This window comes from Canis aureus, chromosome 3 (genome assembly GCF_053574225.1).
Source record: "Canis aureus isolate CA01 chromosome 3, VMU_Caureus_v.1.0, whole genome shotgun sequence".
Classification (NCBI taxonomy): domain Eukaryota; kingdom Metazoa; phylum Chordata; class Mammalia; order Carnivora; family Canidae; genus Canis; species Canis aureus.
In genome coordinates, this window is record NC_135613.1 from 33590875 (window position 1) to 33609296 (window position 18422).

General features: G+C 57.5%; 1 protein-coding gene across 2 annotated transcripts in view; it reads right to left on the reverse strand.

Moving 5' to 3' along the window:
* The window catches only part of GLIS1 (GLIS family zinc finger 1), a 224352-nt gene that overhangs the window by 11776 nt on the left and 194154 nt on the right, over window positions 1–18422 (reverse strand). For both annotated transcript variants that reach the window (XM_077891830.1, XM_077891829.1), the window contains 3 exons: window positions 9360–9521; window positions 4658–4768; window positions 884–1016 (listed from right to left, as the gene is read on the reverse strand). In XM_077891830.1, the coding sequence (XP_077747956.1) occupies window positions 884–1016; window positions 4658–4768; window positions 9360–9521 (406 nt within the window). The remainder of the gene's footprint in view (window positions 1–883; window positions 1017–4657; window positions 4769–9359; window positions 9522–18422) is intronic.

An 18422-nucleotide genomic window follows, 5' to 3' on the forward strand; every position in this document is an offset into this window, starting at 1 on the left:
CCCCTGTGAAGGGCAACGCAGAGAAAGCATCAACACCTTCTCTTCCTGAGGTTGTTTGGTAAGTGCTTTGGCATTGTTTTAAGTTTGCTGCTACTTCAACGCTGAGGGGAGAGCAGTAAAAATTAGAAAATAAAAAATGTTTCAAATGGCTGGAGTAATTCAAGAACTCCCAGAGGGTGGGAGGAGCTCTCTGCTCTGATACTGTGGTTTCTTTGGGGGGCAGGGACAGCAGAGCAGCAGTCCTGTCAGCTGGCATCCATCCGCAGGCCACCCCACCCGCCAGCCACACAGCGAGGATCCTGCTGGGGCCCGAGACCTGTGCAGCAGCTGCTGGGAGGACAGACAGGCTACTTCAGTGGGGCCAGAGGCTCTGAGCGTCTGGCTAGATGGGCCTGCGGGGTCCTAGGGGTCACCGGGCTCCATCTCTGGGCCGTAGAGTAAGACGGAAGTGATTATGGCCCAGTGGTCCACCCTCTAGGAGCCCGAGCCCGGTTTTCTCTCCTGAAGTAAGTGTGGTGGTGCGGGGAACCCTGATGGGGGAGCACGTGGGACGTCAGGTTGAAGTGCAGGGGCTACCTCAGGGAAGGACTGGGGTCAGGAGGCCAGCAAGGCAAATATGAGAGGCTTGGAGACAAGGCATTCAGGGAACTGTGTATGATGTGCCAAGGTTGGGGTGGGCAGCCACCAGGGATGCCCTGGCCCCTGAGGCCTCGAAGGCCAGGCTAAAGGGACCCCGGGCTTCCTCCCATGTGGCCATAGAGCCACAGAGGAGCTTGAGGGAACTCAAGCCAGAGGAGCCGGTGCCCCCGCAGCCCCTGAGCCTACAGAGCCTGGTGGTCTCCTGCAGGGCCGTGCACCAGGCCCTGCCTCTCTGCACACATACCTGGGAGCAGCTCCTGGCCCAGGTTGCGGCCCCCCTTCCTGTCGCTGGCCGTCAGCTGTGTGGACCCGTGGAGCTGCTGCAGGGCCAAGCACTCGGTCAGGACGTCGGCCTCAGGATCGGGGCCTGTGTGCAGCTGAGGAGCAAGCAGATGGAGAGACGGTGTTAGAGTGAGACCACCTGTCCACGGGCCACCCTCCACGTAGGGGCAGGACAGGAAGGACGGAGGCTCCAGAGTAGGGCCCTTCACCTCACCACACCTCAGCCTCCTCACCTGCAGAATGGAGCTAACTGTGTATGTTGGGTTCGTTCAGGGCTGAGAAGGAGATGCCAAGGCAAGAGTGAAGAGGCAGAGATTTTATCAGGGGAAGTGCCTGGCTGAGAGGAAACCAGAGAGCGGGGCAGGCTGGGGGAGCCATTGGCCGAGCCCCAAGTCTGACTCCGAGGGAAGGAGGTTGGTGGAAGTATCCTAGATTAGGAGTCCTTGGGGAGCCGAGGTGTGGTGAAGTCAGGGGACTCCGTGTCTCCCAGGCAGGTGTCTTGCCTCAGTATCCCTGCAGGGCCTGCCACACTCCGTTCTTGGCTGGGAGTAGCCTACAGGAGGCACGGCCTCACACACGGGCCCAGATGGGTATCAAGTGCAGGAGCTGGGGCCTTCCACAAGGAGCCGTCTCGCGGCCACCATGGTGAACTCGTGTGTGGAGTAAAATACACTGTGTGTACAGCAGGTGTCCTTCCTTCCTCTTGCCTTCCCTCCATCCTTCATTCTTCCTGGCACAAGGCACACTGGAAATAGCCTAGGGCTAGTGACTGAAGATCTGGGTTCAGATTCCAACCCACTTCTTACTCCCTGTGTGACCCTGAACAAATAACCTAACCTCTCGTGCTGCCCTCTGCCTGTAAGGAGCCACCATACTCGCCCCCCAGCCCAGTCTGCTGTGTGTGGTGTAAGACGACAGGTACGAATGAGCTTGTTGTAGGCACCATGTGAAGGGCTGGCTGACCCCAGCTGGCTGAGTCCCACATGTGACAGTGGGCACCCTGGATCCGTATACGGACTTGAGGTTGCTGGCTGAGAGCAAGCCTAGGGCAGCAAATCTTTGGCCAACAACCCTCAGCCGTCCTAAAGGCAGACATGAGCTCCGTACCCCAGAAATTCTTCACCTCCCCAGACAGGGACAGGGAGGGGCTGCTTGAGGCCCTTGCAACATGGGGCAATGAGGCTGGTGTGCACCTGGAGGGGGAGGGCCCCCTCTCCCAGGGTAATCCCAAAGCCAGACTATCAAAGCACTGAACACTGACTTGTCCAGACTCTCATTTGACCTGGGACTCAACCAGCCCAGAGAAGGTGAGAACCTTGTCCCACATTACACAGCAGCTGAGAGTCGGCCCCCAGGCTTTTCCCAGCCTCCCAGGCCAGAGGGCCAGCACCCTGGCTCGAGGACAGCATAGCCAGCCTCCCGACGGGCCCTCAGCTCCCTTCCCCAGCAGCTGCTTTCCATGTAAATTCAGTTTCTGGCAAAAGAGGGCCAAGGCATGTTCTCGCAGACCGCAATGTCGATCGGATTAGGAGCAGCAGGAGAGGAGAATTAAGGAAGAAAAGCATTTCTAATTCTCCCTGAAATGCAGCAGGGCTGCCAAGGAGCTGTCATAATACAAGGGTCGCTTTACCCAGAGAGATACATCATCCCCGATGGCTCCTAATGGACGCTTATGGTTGGGAAGTTTGTAGATCTGCGGCCCCAGGTCCCTGGGGCTCCGTGCGAGCCAAGCATGGGGCCTGGGAAACCAGGGCAGGATTCTGGTCCTTGGGCACCAGTCTGCTCGGGAGAAAAGCCTCCTTGGCATGGAGTCTGGGCCATTCCCCATCCCCGCTCAGGCCCCGGGGACAGGCAGGTCTGGGGTGGGCCCCGGCTCTGTCACTCCTGTGCTGCATGACTCTGTGCAGATCTGCTAACTCTCTGAGCCTCAGTTTCCACATCTCTAAGATGAGGGATTAAAAACTGCCCAGCTCTTCGCTAGAGCGAATACTGAATGAGATACAGCACTTGAAGCACCAGGCTCAGCACCGGGTCCAGGCTCCTCCCTCTGTCAGAGTGAGGACTGGTGTGCTGGATGTGCTATTTCCACCGGCCAGCTCAGGTACATGCCTTGACCATGTCCCTTTTCTGCTTTGCTGCGTCTGGGGGGTTCCCTAGGGCTTGTGGGATGAAGACTGGAGCCTCCAGCCTGGCTGTCCCCCAACCGTGTCTTTCCAGCTGAGGCCTGCTGGTCCCAGACCCATCGAGTACACCCCCACCCTACGGGACTAAAGCAGGCCGCTTTCTCCAGCCTCTGGACCTTTCTCTGCTTTACTCACTGCCATAGCCACAGTTCTTAATACAGTGCTGGGAAAACAGTAGGTGTACCATAAATATTGCAGAGCAAACTCTGCTGTCAGGCTGATGTCTCTGGATTGGCCCTGGTGTTGCTCTTCACCCTCACCCCTGCCCTCCCTTGCACTCAAGAGCTCACCCCAGTGTTCTTCTGGAGATGTGGGTTGGGCCCAAAGGTGGGCTCCCTGGGTCTCTCTGTGGCTCACACCCTCCTTGTCCAAAACAGAAATCACTGCTTTCTCCTGCAAGCCTAGCCTGCTTCTTTCTTAGACCATCTGTCCTGGTCAAGGGGCCCACCACTGTCCCCCCACCGAAGTCCACCTCTGCTACTCTTCCGCCACCCCCCTTCTCTCCCCATCTGGTCCCACTTTGCTCTCACCAGCCTCCATTGCCTCTCCTGCTCCCCAGTAGCGGCCTCCCTGCCTCAGGATTCCCTCCAACCCATTCCCCACAAAGGCCCCAGAGCCATCCTTCACAGTGACATTCTCTGCTTAAGATCCCCCCCATCCCCCACCAATGGCACCACATCCTCAAGTAGAGTTCTGGGCCTGTCAGGTCTGCTCCCTGAAGGCTGCCTTTCCTCCTTGCAGGCCTGCTCGGCCTCGGACAGGCAGGGTGCCTACTGTTTCAGCTTCAGTCACTCTGGGACTGGGACACCCTCTCCTTACTATCTTCACCTGCCCACTGCTCACCCCTTCAAGATTTGATGACGGCATGTGCCAACCTCTGCTCTGGGCTTTTACTCTGGGCCAAGTACTGTTCCACACCCTTAGTGCACATTTACTCATGCAATCCTTGCGACAAGGCTCTCAAGTAAGTCCTCTGTTGCCCCCATGTGACAGTTGAGGAACATGAAGAACAAAGGCTCTGAGAGAGGAGCCTGAGGCCAGAGGCAGGCTGGCTGCAGAGCACACACGACCATGCTCCACTGTCACAGCTGTCATTTCTTCCGTGGACCCTCCCACTCCCACTCTGAGAGGCTAAGGCCCCCTCCTCTGCGCCCCTGACTATCCTCTGCACACCACTCTTGCTGTACTTCTCATATTCTACTGAAGGATCTCTTTATGTGTCTCTCTCTTTCAGGTCCCCAATAGAGGAGGGCACATAGTTTTCCATTTTTCTATCCTTGATGCCTACACTGGGTCTGAGTGAGCCACAGCGAGATGGCAGATGGGTGACAGAGAAGCTGGCGGATGGTCTGGGGGTGGAGAGATGTCTGGCCGGCTGCAGGTGAGGAAGTGAACTTGGCGGCCAGGTGGGAGGCAGGTCATGGATGATGGACAGCAGCATCCTTGGGTGTGCAGAAGGGTGAATGCATGCAAGGCGTGCGGAGACCTGGTTTGTTGCTGGACAGGTGTCTGGAGGCCTGGGGGGGCTGGGCCTGGAAGGGGGACTGTCTTACCTTCTTACGCACCTGCTGCTCTTTGGCTGAATGGGCCTTCACATGCTTGCGGAGGGAGCTGGGGTCCGTGTAGCGCTTGGAGCAGCCAGGGATCTGACAGGCGTAGGGCTTCTGGAACATCAGAGGGATGGAGGTGGGGTGAGGGAGGCCCGAGGTCATGCACTGTGTGATCCGCAGTAGGGAGGGGGCAGGCTGCAGGCTCACACCAGATCCCTCCCCCTGTGCCCCCAGCCTGGAGGGGTCTGACCCAGCTGGCCCTGCCCTTGGGCCTCACAGTGAAGGAGAGACTGTGTCTCCATTCTCCTCTCATGCCGGAACCTCAGGGATCTCAGGAAAGTCACCTCCCGTCTCTGAGTCTCTTTTCTCCCTTGTAAAATGGGGCCAACGAAATTCTAAGGGTTTTCCCAGTTCTGACACTGGCTCTGAGAAAAGCACATCCTTTGAGCCCACCAGGTGGACAAGGAGCACAGCGGCTCCTAGGAGGAGGGGGGAAGGAGGAGGAAAGCAGGGATGGGGAAGAGAGGGGACAGCACAGGGCCAAGCTGCAGTATGGCAGGCCCAGGCTACGAGTGACTAACCACACCTTACAGCAGGTTCAGAGACGCCAGACTGCTTTGGGTTCATGAGAAATTGGAGGCAGGGAGGGAGCTGGATCTCAGACACAGGCCTGGAGAGGCGGCGGCGGGTGTGTGTGTGTGTGTGTGTGTCTCTGTGCCCTTTGTGAATCTTGCTCTTGGGCACTGCTCACCTAGAACCAATTCATACCTCTGCTGTTCCTGCCTGAGCCTCATACTGCCCTCCAATCTCCCTTCCCCCAACAGCCAGAGGGCCTTTCTCACAGCCCCAGCCATTCTCTCACCTTTGAAATCCTCTCCATGGCTCCCTTGTGCCCTCTAACACAGCCCACCTCCCGGCACTGAAGGCCCTCTGGGACTCGGCCCCCAAAGTTCCCAGCTGTCTTCCTGCCCCTGCCCCTGTGCGCCCACCTGCCCAGCCCTCCTGGAATCTCCTTCCTACCTCCATCTTCCTGCGGGCAGCCCTGAGCACCCTGTACTGCTGGGTTCCTTCAATGTCCTTCTCCACCAGGTGGAGCATTTCCTTGGGGGCTGGGGGCGAGGTGTGGTTGGGGGGTTGTGTATGGTCCCTCTGACTGGTCTCAGGTCCCAGGGACTGACTCTAGCTGAATTCTGAGCTCTCGTGTAGGGTCTCCCACAGGACCCTGCTTGGGGTTTCAGCTGCTGCTGGGGCTTCCCGTTTTAAATATACCTAGTGGCTCTGATTTCTCCAGGCCCTCTGACCTCTACAGCGGCTGCAGGGAATGGGAGGGTGTTTGGAGAAGGTGGTGCTTCCCTGTTGAGGTACTGGGGTGGCTATGTCCCTGTCAGACACACTCATACGGAACCCCTCCAACCACCACCACCTCCCCTGACCTCAGGCAACTCCTGTCCCTGCTGGCCCAAGGACAGGCCAGTCCAACCACAGACCCAAGGACCTTGTGGGGAGGGGCAAGCAGAAAGAGACGACCATACCTTGGAGCTGCCACGGACAGTTGCCAGGTTAAAGAAACGGAGGAGAGCAAAAAGAAAGAGACAGAGAAGTGAGAGGCTGGCTTGGCCGAGAGGAAGGTACAGGCAGGAGGGTGGAGGGCCTGCATCAGACCTGCCCCTCCCCAGCTGCGCAACACATAGACACGTACCCCTCCCCACCGCCCCATTTCTCCTAGGGATCTGCACCCACCCTGATGCGTGCACACACATACACATACACGTTCTCTCTTGTGGGCCCGGCTCGGTCCTGCCCCAGGCCCCATCCCTCAGGGACGCTGATACAAATCCACACGCTTTTGCCAAAAAGCAAACAAACAGAGCTCCGAGTGTGCAGGCGCACTAGCCTGGAAAGGGCGCAAGGCCCATCTCCGTGTTTATTTTTCCAGGGCCTGACGTGTGCAGAACATTCCTCCAGCCCAGCTCCCCGGCGAGCCCTCAGGAGACCCTGTGGCTGTCCCAAGCCGCATGCCGCCCAGCCCCAGGCCTGGAGTCACTGCCGTGGCTCTGAAGCCTTGTTAGTAACAAGGACACTGGTGCTGGTGTGGTGAGGATGGAGGGCAACAGCCCCCAAGGCCCTGCAGGGCCATGCTCAGTACCCTTCAGTTCAGCCCCATACCTATTGTGGGAGAAGCACAGACGAGGAAACAGAGGCTGACGCTTTGCCCAAGATCTCACAGTAAGAGCATGTCCATGAGGCTCTCTAAGGAGGCCTCCCCTTGTCTGGGAAAGGAGAGGGGCTCGCCCCCCAGGGCAGTGGCCGTCAGGACTCAAAGTCCACACCGAGTGCCTGGGGACTCGGCAGGGTTTGCTCAGCATTCAGTCAGCGAGTCAGAGGAGGGAAAGGAGCGACTCCTATTTGCTATGCAGACTGCATGTTAGGTCTATACTCGCATTATTTCAGTTGATTTCCCCCATGTCTCCTCCTGATGTGGGTGTTTGAGGAAACTGAGTCTGGAGAGCCAGACTTAAAACCTGGCTGGCTCTCGCTAATCTGTTCTGCCATTTTCCTGCCCTATGGGGAGAATCCCACGTTCTCTGGAGCCAGATGGAAGCTGGGAAGATGACTGGGTCCCTCCTGGAAAACAAGGTGCAGCCTGCGAGGGCTGACCTGCTAGCCTCTGGGCTGTGAATGCTGGGAAAGCAATCTAGTTGTGCAGGATCGCCAGTGCTGTTTATGTGGGGATGGGCAGGAGTGGGGGGTGGGCTGGGTGGCTGTAGCTAGAGGGCTTCACCAGGACCTTTGGGGAGATGAAGGCCTGAGATAACCCCGTGGGCTCATTCTGGGCCTGACCTGACCTGGTCCTCTCAGTTCTGTTCACACAGCAAGTGGGGGCGAGAGGCCTGTTGCTTTGGGGCTGGGTCCAGAAAATGCAGCAAGGAAGGAGGGAGGAAGGGGGTAAGTCAGAGTAGGTGACCCAGAGAGGCCTGGAGGGACATTGCTCAGGCCGGGGGTTGGGTGTGCAGAGCGGCCTGGTGCTGCCCTGTGGTCTCTGAGAGACATAACCAGGGGGCGTGGGCACCAACTGCACATTTCAGAGCCTGGGTGGGGGCCAAGGGCCCCAAGGGCTGGACCTGTGAGAACGTAATGAAGGCAGGGGTTTGTTAGAATGCCTCCTCACTTCGTGGCCCCACAGAGCCTGTGACAATGAAGCCTGATGGGGAGGGGTGGAGAGAAGGGTTGGGTTCAGCTGGGGACAGGGCTCTTCCTTCCTATCCTGTCCCCTGTACTCAGCCCACCTCTCCAGGGGGGCTGATACACCAGCTTCTCCAGCAAGGGCCACTGGACGCTGCCATTTACCATCTGTGCGATAAGTCGGTGACTTAATCTGAGTCTCAGTTTCTTTGCAAGATGGGGATAGTGGCCCTTACCTCATGGGTTGTTACCAGCACTAAACTGGGGGAAAGTGTATGTGATACTGGTTGTGAAAGACACGTATAGAACAGAACACTCTGCCCAGGGCCCAATCGGCACCCAACACGTGGCTTTGCTCTGTTTTCTGCCACCCCCTGCCGCCAAAATTCTGGGTGTTGGTGTCCTCAGCTTTTTCCGGTTCAAATAAAGGGTTTGGAGCAGAGGGCCTCCAGCCCTGGCTGCTGTTTTGTGGCCTCCAACCTACGCTGGAGGAGTGAGTTGCTCTCATGGGCCTCTGTTTCCTCACATGTGTGTCTACTAGACAGGCTGGGCCAGATGGCCACTCAGGCCTCCCAGCCTCCCATCAGCAGAGTTTCCCAAGCATCTGCCCAAAGAGCAGAGATACAGGCCGGGGGCCCAGACATGCAGCCCAGATGCAGACCGTCTCCTACTATACATGGGGGCTAGGGTCCTCCCAGGCTGCCTGCGCACCCCCACACCGGCCCTCTGAGGCAGATGCAAGGCCCAGTTCCGAGTTGGCTCTGCCAGCCAAGAAGGCCACCGAACCTCCTGGAGGCCTGCTTTGCTCACCTGTCAGAAGGGTTAGTGACCCCCTGACTGGCAGGGTCAGCATGAGATCGTGGGAGACAATGTTTTAGCAAGTGCTCTGCCAACCGCAGAGATCTGTATGCACCAACATTGTGACAAAGTTGCAGGTTATCACGCTGCTTGGCCCAAACAAGGGAAAGGGAGTGGACATATAGGTATCTGGGGCCCAGATCTACAGTCTCATGCCCTGCTCACCTCAACCTCTCACCCACTGTGCTTAGGGGTAAGGAGCAGCCCCAGAGAGGCTCCGGCCTGTCTCCACGGAAGGTGTGGGATGGGCAGGGCAGCGCAAGCCTGCTTGGGGGTGGCTGACAGGTCTGGGGAGAGGATGCAGGATGGCGAGCTCACTCTCTCCACGGGGCTGTGCCTGACACTGGTGCCCAGGTCAGGAGCCACAGGCTAAAGTAGTGGCTCTCGACTCACGAGACTTTACTTCCTCTTCCTCAGGATATTTGGCAATGTCAAGATACATTTGTCACAACTGGGAGATGGAAAACTGCTCCTATCTATAGGATAAACACCCTATAACGAAAGGGCTTTCCTCTCTCCCTGCAGACAGTCATCCTGCCCAGACTGTCCAGGGCTTAGGACGAAAGCAGGTTTCCGCGTGTACCCTGGCCATGGCCCTGCATCCCACAGGTGAGGGAATGTGCACACCTCCCCCCTGCCCCTCGGCCTCTGCCCTGGGGCCTACCGTGTCAAGGTGGGTGCGCTGGTGCTTGGCACGGTCGCTGGAGTTGCTGAAGGCCTTCTGACAGCCTGGGTGCTGGCACAGGTATGGCTTCTCACCCGTGTGGCTCCGCAGATGGATCTTGAGGTTCTCCAGCCGTGAAAAGGCCTTGCTGCAGCCTTCAAACTGTGGGAGAGGTGAGTGAGGGGTGCTCTGCAGCCCCTGGACAGCCCACCACCAGCCTAGAAATGGCCCCAGCATCCTCTGCCCCCTGTCCACCCCCATCCTGCCCAAGGCCTCTAGGTAAACCCCCCACTTTAGCTCCTCATGAAGGGACCGGGACCCAGACTCCATCTGGGAAACCCTGGTGGGGCCAGAAAAAAACACTCCCGTGACTTAGAAAGGGTCTCTGGGCTAGAGAAGCAAGTAGTCTTTCCATCTCTGGATCTGGAAGGCTCCTCAGTGGCACAAGGAAATGATGTGCTGCTGCCAGCACAAGCATGTGCTGGATTTTAGGAAGGCTTTGCGCCCCTGACCTCATTTCTTTGCCTACAAACTTATGACGGTGTGACCACCACTCAGGGCTGACGTGAAGGCTCCAAGGTTGGGGGGCCCTGACTATCCAAGGGCTTTGTCCATCTGGAGTGTGGCATCAGTGCTGACTGCCGTCAGAATAACAACCAATTTGTAGACGCAGGGTCTGATTTATCATTTGGCCGTTTGTCTGGTGCCCACCAGGCACCAGGCCCCATGCTGGGCAGTGGGCAGGCAGCAGGCGCAGACATGGCGATGGCCCCGGTCGGGGCGGGGGTGGGCAGAGCAACAGGCACGGTGCCTCCTCCCATAGCCGCAGGCTGCCCCGTAGCCTTGGCTGAAGTCCCCCCTCTCTTCCCAGAGTCCCCAGACTTCGCACTCCTCCCACACCCCGTCCCCAAGACCACCTGAGGAGCTCTGTGGGGTAGAATCAGTTGTTGCTCTGCCTGAAGCCCTGCGCACCCCCGCACTCCCCCCGCCGCAGGCTGCTCCCACGTCCTCGCAACAGCCTGAGCCCACTGGGCCACCAGAGCCTTTGTTGGCAAGTCACTCAGCAAGGAACGTCCTTTGTCTCATAACCATCCATCCAACCCCCTTTAGCCTTCAAAGTCTGGCTCGAACGCCGCCCTGTGGCACCCTCCCTGGTGTGTGCGTGTGATCGGTGTGATCGGCTGTTCTTTCTGCTTCTCCTGTCCGGCGGGTCCAGCCAGGCCGGCGTTCCCGTGGTGTGCACCAGGGGGTGGGAGGGGGAACCGCTCTGGCCATCCGACATGGGGCAGGGTGCTGCTGCACCTCACAATAACCCTGACCGGTGTGGCCTCAACGTTCCCGCCTCAGAGCCAGAGGCTTTGCGTGGTGGTCCCGGTGCTGTGACACAGCCAAGACAGGACACAGGCCATATCTGACGCCGAGCCAGGTGGCTCTGCTACGGCCACTGCCTTCCTAGGGCAGGGGGAGGTGACCCTCAAGGAGGAGGAAACCAGAGGAACCAGCTCCTCTGCCTAAGCCATGAGCTCCATCCCCCAGCTTAGGAGAGACGTGAGGATGGGGACTCAGGATGGACAGCGACTGGTCTGGGGTGGGCTCCCTCCCTGTCTCTCCCTTGAAGGTGGCCACAACGCCTGGCCATGCTCTGCTGGGGCTCATCCAATGCAGGCAGCCCGCAGCTGGGTTTTAGAGACCGTCCCGCCTCCTGTTCCCAGAGGATGTGCCTTTTCCAGGCATCAAAACCAGGAGGAAATCCTGTTTGGGGAGTAAATAGGCCACAAGCTACTCCTCTGCTCTCCTGTGATGGCCTAGTGTCAAGCTCACCCCAAATGAGGTAAAGGGGTCACAGCTGGGAAGCCCGCTGCCTCTTGGCACCCAGCTGGTCCCTCTGCCCTCCTCTGGCCCGCACCGCAGGGGTAGACATTGAAGGAGAGGAGCAGCAGCTCCTCCTCCCGTGCCGGGATCACCACGTGAAACCTCTGGTTCCGAGGCGGGACGTTCAAGCCACACCGGTCCGGGTTATTGTGTGGTACAGCAGGTCCTCCCGTTCCCCTACAAGGCCCTTAGGCCTGTCCGGCCAGCCTCTGTGTTGCACGAGGCCGCGCTGCTTTTCCCTCCTTCACTCATCTTGCAGATGTCTACTTGTCTACTCATGGTGTTCAAGCACTGCCTCCTCCGAGGAGCCTTCCCTGGTCTCCTTGGCCCCTCCCTGCTCACACCCTGAGCTTATGGGTTAAGACGATTTTTGTTGCCCACCCGCTGCCTTCTTGTCATGCCTCTAGCAACGGTCTGGGAGTTCCTTGAGGGCAGGGCTGGCATCTCTCTCATTCATGGGACAAAGGATGGGTTAGAAACCTAGTCCAATGGGAGTGAGAACAGAAATTCCCAGGCTTGGGGAGCATGTACCCTTGTGAAAGCACCCTCTTCCTTGCAGCATTCATCAAAGTACCCAGACACCCCCTGTCTGTGTCCTGCCTATGTGCACTGGCCCAGCCCTGTCCTACCCCACACCCCCAGGACCTCCCAGAGCCGAGTCACAGGCTGGGGTACAACAAGCAGCAGTCGAGGGTGCCCTGATGGGATGCCCAACCCCCAGGTAGAACTAGAGGCAGCAGCAGGTGGAGAAGCGGCACTGCTTGATCAGGACTGTTCCAGGGTGATGATGCTGCAGGTGCTACTGCGGAGCAATGCCCCTGTCAGGCCAGCACCGGATGTGCCAGGGACTGCGAGGGCGTGGGCTCTGCTTGCAGCCGCTGCCAAGGGTTCCCAGGTCCTCCCCATTCATCCACCACACAGACGGCCAACAGAGGCAGAGAGGAGGATGGCATACTCGTCAGTTCACACTTATGTGAGCTCACTCTGCTGGGTCCTGTGTTGTCACTGGGGTCACTCCCCGCCCCAAGACTCTCCAAGCTCATCATACATTCTGACATCCAATCTACCCCCTTAGCATTCGAGGCCTTCCAGGGTTGGTGCAGCACAACCTGGGGTTAAATTTTGAGACTTGGAAAGCAGACAGCCCTGTGATCTTGGCCAGTCAGTGCCCTATCTGTGCCTCAGTTTCTTTCTCTGTAAAATGAAGACAAACCAGCACCTGGAGCTGGTGTGAGGGCAAGGCGATATGCCTATCTACATGGCACACAGGACATCCTCTATAAATGTCATCACTATTATGGTGATAATCACCTGGTGGTGATTGTTCTTATCTTGCCTTCAGAAAAGACACCAGTGTAGGTCAGGTTTTATTGACCCTAGACCTAAAGAACAGAGTGCTCTGGTTGACAGGTTTGCTATTGGTCTGGCCCTAAAACTCTTTCCCTGTCAATCCGTTTGGGTGCCAGAAACAGCCTCTAATGAAAATGAGGCAGCCTTTGTGGTGGGAATGGCCTGATAGAGCCCCATCCATTGGCTACAGGGGGGCTTGGAGGGCAGCACAGGGAGGTGCCCCCCCCCCCACGGCTGTGTGTGTGGGGGTACAGGTGCTGCCAGAATGGAAACATAGGTCTTGCAGCAGAAACAGGTGCGCCAACAGGTGCATCCCTGACTTGAAGTCTTTGTGACCCTAAGGTGTAACGATGCTTCCATGGGGTCCACCCCCCAGGGAGAACACACACAGGCTTTCCTGACATTCCTCCCTGAACACTCCAATCCCTTGACGCTCTAGGGCGCATTTTGCCCTAGAGAGACCCCTTCCTCCTGCTGTTAATATCCAGGTGTATAACCCTGCGGAGCAGACTTCCTGGGACATCCTTCACTCTGTTGCAACAGGGGTAGACAGGGAACTGCTCCTACTGTGCCAGAAGGGCAAGCCACCGTCAGAATTGCCATCTCTTGTAGAAAGAAGTCACTCATTGATCTTCAACACAAGGTAGCAGTGTCAGGCAAAGCCCACAACTCTGAAAGTCACTCACGCACCCCCATCCAACTATCCACAACCTAACCCCACACCTTTATCGTGGCTTGCTGGTACCCCATTACTTCTCATGCATCTGCCCACCCTTCCACATCCTTACTTCTGGGATTCACTTTCATCGTCATCTTTTTGCACATTGATTCATATCCTCCTGCCTCGCTCAGCTGCCCTTGTGTGCCTGGCCACATGCTGAGAGTTGGGACTTTAGGCAAAAAAAAGACCACAAAAGGCTCCAAACAAAAGAGAATTCTTCTTGGGGCTGATCTCAGAGGGCTTCCAGCTGGGGAAGGAACCAGGACTTGATCCCCAGTCAGGGTTTGGACACACAGGGTGGGAAGACTGGGAGGGTAGGGAACATTCTGGAGATAGCCGAGGATTGGCCAAGCTGGAATGAAGGGAAGAGGGGAAGGAGAGGTGGAAGTAGAAATGGGGATTTGGGGAGCTCCCTTCATTACAATCCATGGAATAGTGATTCATTCTGATGCAGATGAGTTTGGGGATTTTTGATTCCCCAAAACAGCACTGAAACAGCCCTGTGCACTGATGTGGCTTAGGGAATGATGTGGCATGAGGCTATTCACTTGGGGGACTCTGGTGCCACTTCCGCTGGCTGGATTCCCCTGCCTCTGACCTCCCACCTCCCACCTGGCTGTTTGAGCCAGAAACCTGTTCCATCCTCTCTGGCCCCTATATCCAAAAAGCCACCAAACCAGGGAGATGCCACGTCTTAAAACACCCTTCACATGCACCCTCTTCTCTTCATTGCTGCCCTGGTCCACACCCCAGCACTGCTCACCCCAGGTGACTGCACTAGCTACCATCCTGCCTCCTGTCCCTCTGCTCCCAACTCATTCCCATATGGTATCTGGTATCTAGAACGAAGACTCACACCTAGCAGGTCTGGCTGACTCCCTCCCTGCTTAAATCCTGCACAATTTCTGAGTGCTCGGTGAGCATGAATCCTTGCCCCAGCATCCTGGCTGGTGTGCTCTGACCCCTGGTGATGGCTTGGTGGTGCCTGCCCCCTCCAACTCCTGCGTCCACACCACTGTGTGTCAGCATCAGAGCAGCCCAGATGCAAATCCACACTTCCCAGCTGGACTCTGACCTTTGGGCAAGTTCCTTTGTCAGAGCCCAGATTCTTCAACCACAAATGGGGGCATCGCTTGGGCACACCCTGGGCACACGGTAGGTGGGTGCTCTCTGTAAGCCACAGAGTGTGTGCACTATTCTGTCTTATTTGGGGTGAATCTGAAATACACAAGCTCAAATAACCAAACACACAATGGATTCATCTGGCCAGAAACAAAAGCCCACGTGCCATGGGCAACAGAGAAGCCAATACTGTGGCCTCGGAGGGGAGAGGACACAGGCGAAGGAAAAGCCGTAGAGACATCTGTCTAGAAAGACGTAAGAATGGGTGTTAGATATTTCTTATTTACTTTAAAATGTATGAACATTAAAATATATTCTCAGGCGACAGTGGGGTGAGTTCAGAATGATCTAAGTGGCCAGGTGACACCCTCCAAGACACCTACCAAAGGCTGGCTGCTGCGTGTGTTTCACGTGGTGTCACTAACCGTGACAACACGCTCTGCTGGAAGCCTCCTTCCTAGCCCCACTGTATGGATGAGGCACAGAAAGGTGACACCAGTGGCTCCAGGTCACGCAGTTAGTAACCGGCAGAGCTGGGATCTGGTCTCGAGTCTGGCTGATGTGCTGGTCTGTGTCTTTGCATCCTTAAACACTTGGGCCACGGCCCCAGGAGCCTACGTAAAGCACCAAAACTGGGGCTGCACTCAGCAGCTCTCACGATGACTTCCAACCAGGCCCACATCCTGGGTTCCATTTCCAGGCAAAGACTAGGCCCAGCCCAGGATGCAGAGCTGACGCTGGGAGAGGAGGACACCCTTCCTGCTGGCCCCTCTGACAGACGAGATGCCACCACCCAGAAAGGAAAAACGAGGCGGCGCAGCAGAGAAGAAAGAGCCCCGGCTGATGCGCACAGAGTGCGCAGAGTCTTGAAAGGCCCAGTTTCCACATGTGGGGCATGTTACAAAAGAAGATTAAAATAACGGGGGAAAATACCCTGGGAACCGTGAAGCCCTAGACCATCTGGAATTTTATAGTAACAGGCAGGGGAAAATCAGAACCTAATTGAAAAAAGTCCACTGCAATCCATTACGGCTGCGTGCTGCTCGCAGAACCAAGGGCAGGAGATGAAAGACCAGGGGAGCCATCCCAGGAGCTGGGGAGGGGCCACCACATCCCTGTGCAGGCCAAGCCCAAGGACCCTTTAAGTTCTGGCTGGGTGAGGGGGAGGGCCCTGGGTCAGAGGTCAGGTCCAGCAGGGCTGAGCCCACCCCACTTAGCCGTCTGTCCTCTTCTTTCGGGTGGCTAAGCCAGACATGCGGCTGGTGCTGAGCAAGATTTTCTCTCCCTCCGGCCCCTGGGGAAGGAGCAAGGACACTGTTCCCCATGTGAGGTGCAGGGGCAACGTGCTGCAAGCCGCAGAGCATAGTCACGCAGACTGGAGTTTGTGCCAGAGCCCTGCCAGCGGCAGTCACAGACTTGGGCAGATCATGTGCCCTCTCTGCCCTCATTTTGTCTCCTCTCTAAAATGGGGCCACCACTGACAACTGTCAGAAGTAAATATGAGGATATGCCCAGGGGAGGAACTGGCACACAGTGGGTGCCTAATAAATGTCAAGTTTCCTCCCTGTGGCTGCTGTGGCCCAGAGACGGGAGAGGGCCCAGTTTCTCATGCTCTGGCTAAGAATGTGGACATAAAGGGCAAGGCGGGGGGTTTGGGGAAACAGGGCATGGGTGGGGGCAGGGGACGAAACGCCTCCAGTTTTGGCATTTGCCAGTGACTTGCTTCTAAACAAACACATTTCTGGTTTAAGGGTAAAATATATTGGGTTACAACAGCCTGGCAGGCCATTCAGGGATCAACTTCTCATATTTGTGCAAACTTTTAACTTACTTTATAACAATGATTTGGACTTGTGGTGCCAGATTCTTCTCCAAGATGTCAAATAATTCTGTGTTTGGCCAGCTTGAAAGGCCAGCTAGCCGGGAGCGGGGGTCTACTCCTCTCCCCCGCTGCACCCTGGCAGGGGGACTCTGGCCCTGAGGTAATTGTCCTCTGCGCCCCTGGGGTTTCCATGGGCGTTTCCACAGAGCCTGGGCTTTGCCTGTGCTCAGGGGGTCCAGGCAAGAAGGCGAGGGACAGATATGGAGAGAGTCCTGGGAGGTGAGGCCGAGGACACGAGCCTGGACTCTGCTCTGTGAGCCCACGAAGGTCTGGTTGGGCTTTGGGCACGCAGGGCTGTCTGAATAAATGAAGGTGCTGTCAGAAGTGTGCAGGAGGGAAACTGGGACCGGAACAGCAGCTCTCACACTTACATTCACACTGGACCAAACTCTTCCTAAACACGATCTCCTTTGTCCCATCAGGACACTGGGACAATCCCTCCCTCATCACACAGGCAAACAGCAAGGCCCAGGGAGTCTAGGTGTTGGATTCCCAGAGCTCCCAAGTGATGGAGTTTGGGGTTTGCCTCCAGGGCCTGAGCTCCATGCCCTGGGCCATACTAGTGTCTTGGGCAGCCATGACCAAGGTCCCAGGCCCGTGTGGGGGTCTCTTCACACCTGCTCAGCCCTCTGCGGCTTCATGACCATCCTGAGAGGCTGGCGGGCCAGTGGGGAGGTGCTGTGGACACAGAGAGCAAAGGGAGAATGCACTTCAGGGACCACCGCCCTCCCCGTCCCACCTCTGAGCCAGTCGGGGTGTACCTGCCCCTGGGAGATTCCCAGGCGGGGCGAGGGCTGCAGACCCCTTATCCCTACCTCACCAGGACTGCACTGAAGGCACCTGGCTGGGATCTCTCCAGCACAAAGTCTCTGGGCAAGAAAGTAGGATCTTATTCCCAGCAAGCACAGGCCAAGAGAGCTAAGCCACCCTCCGGGGATGCATGGAGCCCCCAGTTAGGAGGAGCAAAGGGGCACGGAGCCTGCTCACCAAGTATTCAGGGAGGGTCCGGGGGAGTCCCTGGTGTGGAGCAGTGGCTAGACGTCTCGGGAGATGTGAAGAGCGGCTCTGCGAGGGCTCACGGCCTGGCGGAAAGCGGGCAGCTCGGAAAGGCTGCCACAGACACAGGCCCGGCCCCCAGCCACAGGCCTGGAGAGCCTGACACACATGCACTGCTGACACCTCCCCTCCCGACCAAGCCCTGGGTCAGACACAGGACCCCAGGACAACAACATGCAGCACTGATGCACACACATGCTCACACACACAGGACTCATGTCAGGGGTACACAGAGGTTGGCGTGTACACGCTCACACATCTACACAAGGATGCCTAGGCCCCAGGCCCCCCACAGGCTCAGACACACCCACTCCTGCACCCCGGTATACCCATGACAGCCCCATGCATAGCACAGCTCGTACAGATATTGGCCCACCCCTCGTACGTTGTGTGGGCACAGAGACCATATCCACAAATGGCTTCCAAGAGGTCAATGGATGAAGACGTGCCTCACAGCATTGAAACACCCAACCCGGCCAGACCTGGGGACACTCACCCCCACATACCTCTCTCCACAGCATTAGGCGGCCCTCAGGGGCCTACTGTATCTCCCAACTTTCTCTCGGCAGCTGGGCTGGCTGGACTTCGGGGAGGGCACGTGTGGCCTCAGAGAACCCAAATCAAGGGCAAGAATGGCCCGTGGCCACAGTGACCTATAGCCCAGTGCTCCATCCTCTGCCCCTGCTCAGCCACAAGCCACACCTTCCTGCCTCTGCACCTGGGCCTGGGCTCGTTCCCTGGGCACAAGGTCCCTCTATTCACCTGTCTGCTCCTCCCTGTCTTCTAAGGCTGGGCTCAGGCCTCATGTCTGCTCCTCTCCTCAAATCCTTCCCTCATCCTGTTTCTGCCATGCTCTGAGTGCCGGGGACCAAGTTCCGCCTGGCCACTGTCCTGGTGCTGGTGCACACCTTTTGCTGCTCACCCACACTGGGCCCACACTGCACACACCCTGGGGCCGTGCCCGCTGCCCGGCCTAGCCCGTAGGAGCTCACCTCCGGGAGGGCAGGCAGGCACAGGCCAGAGAGCCACATGGTCAACCACCCCACCCATCTCCACAGCC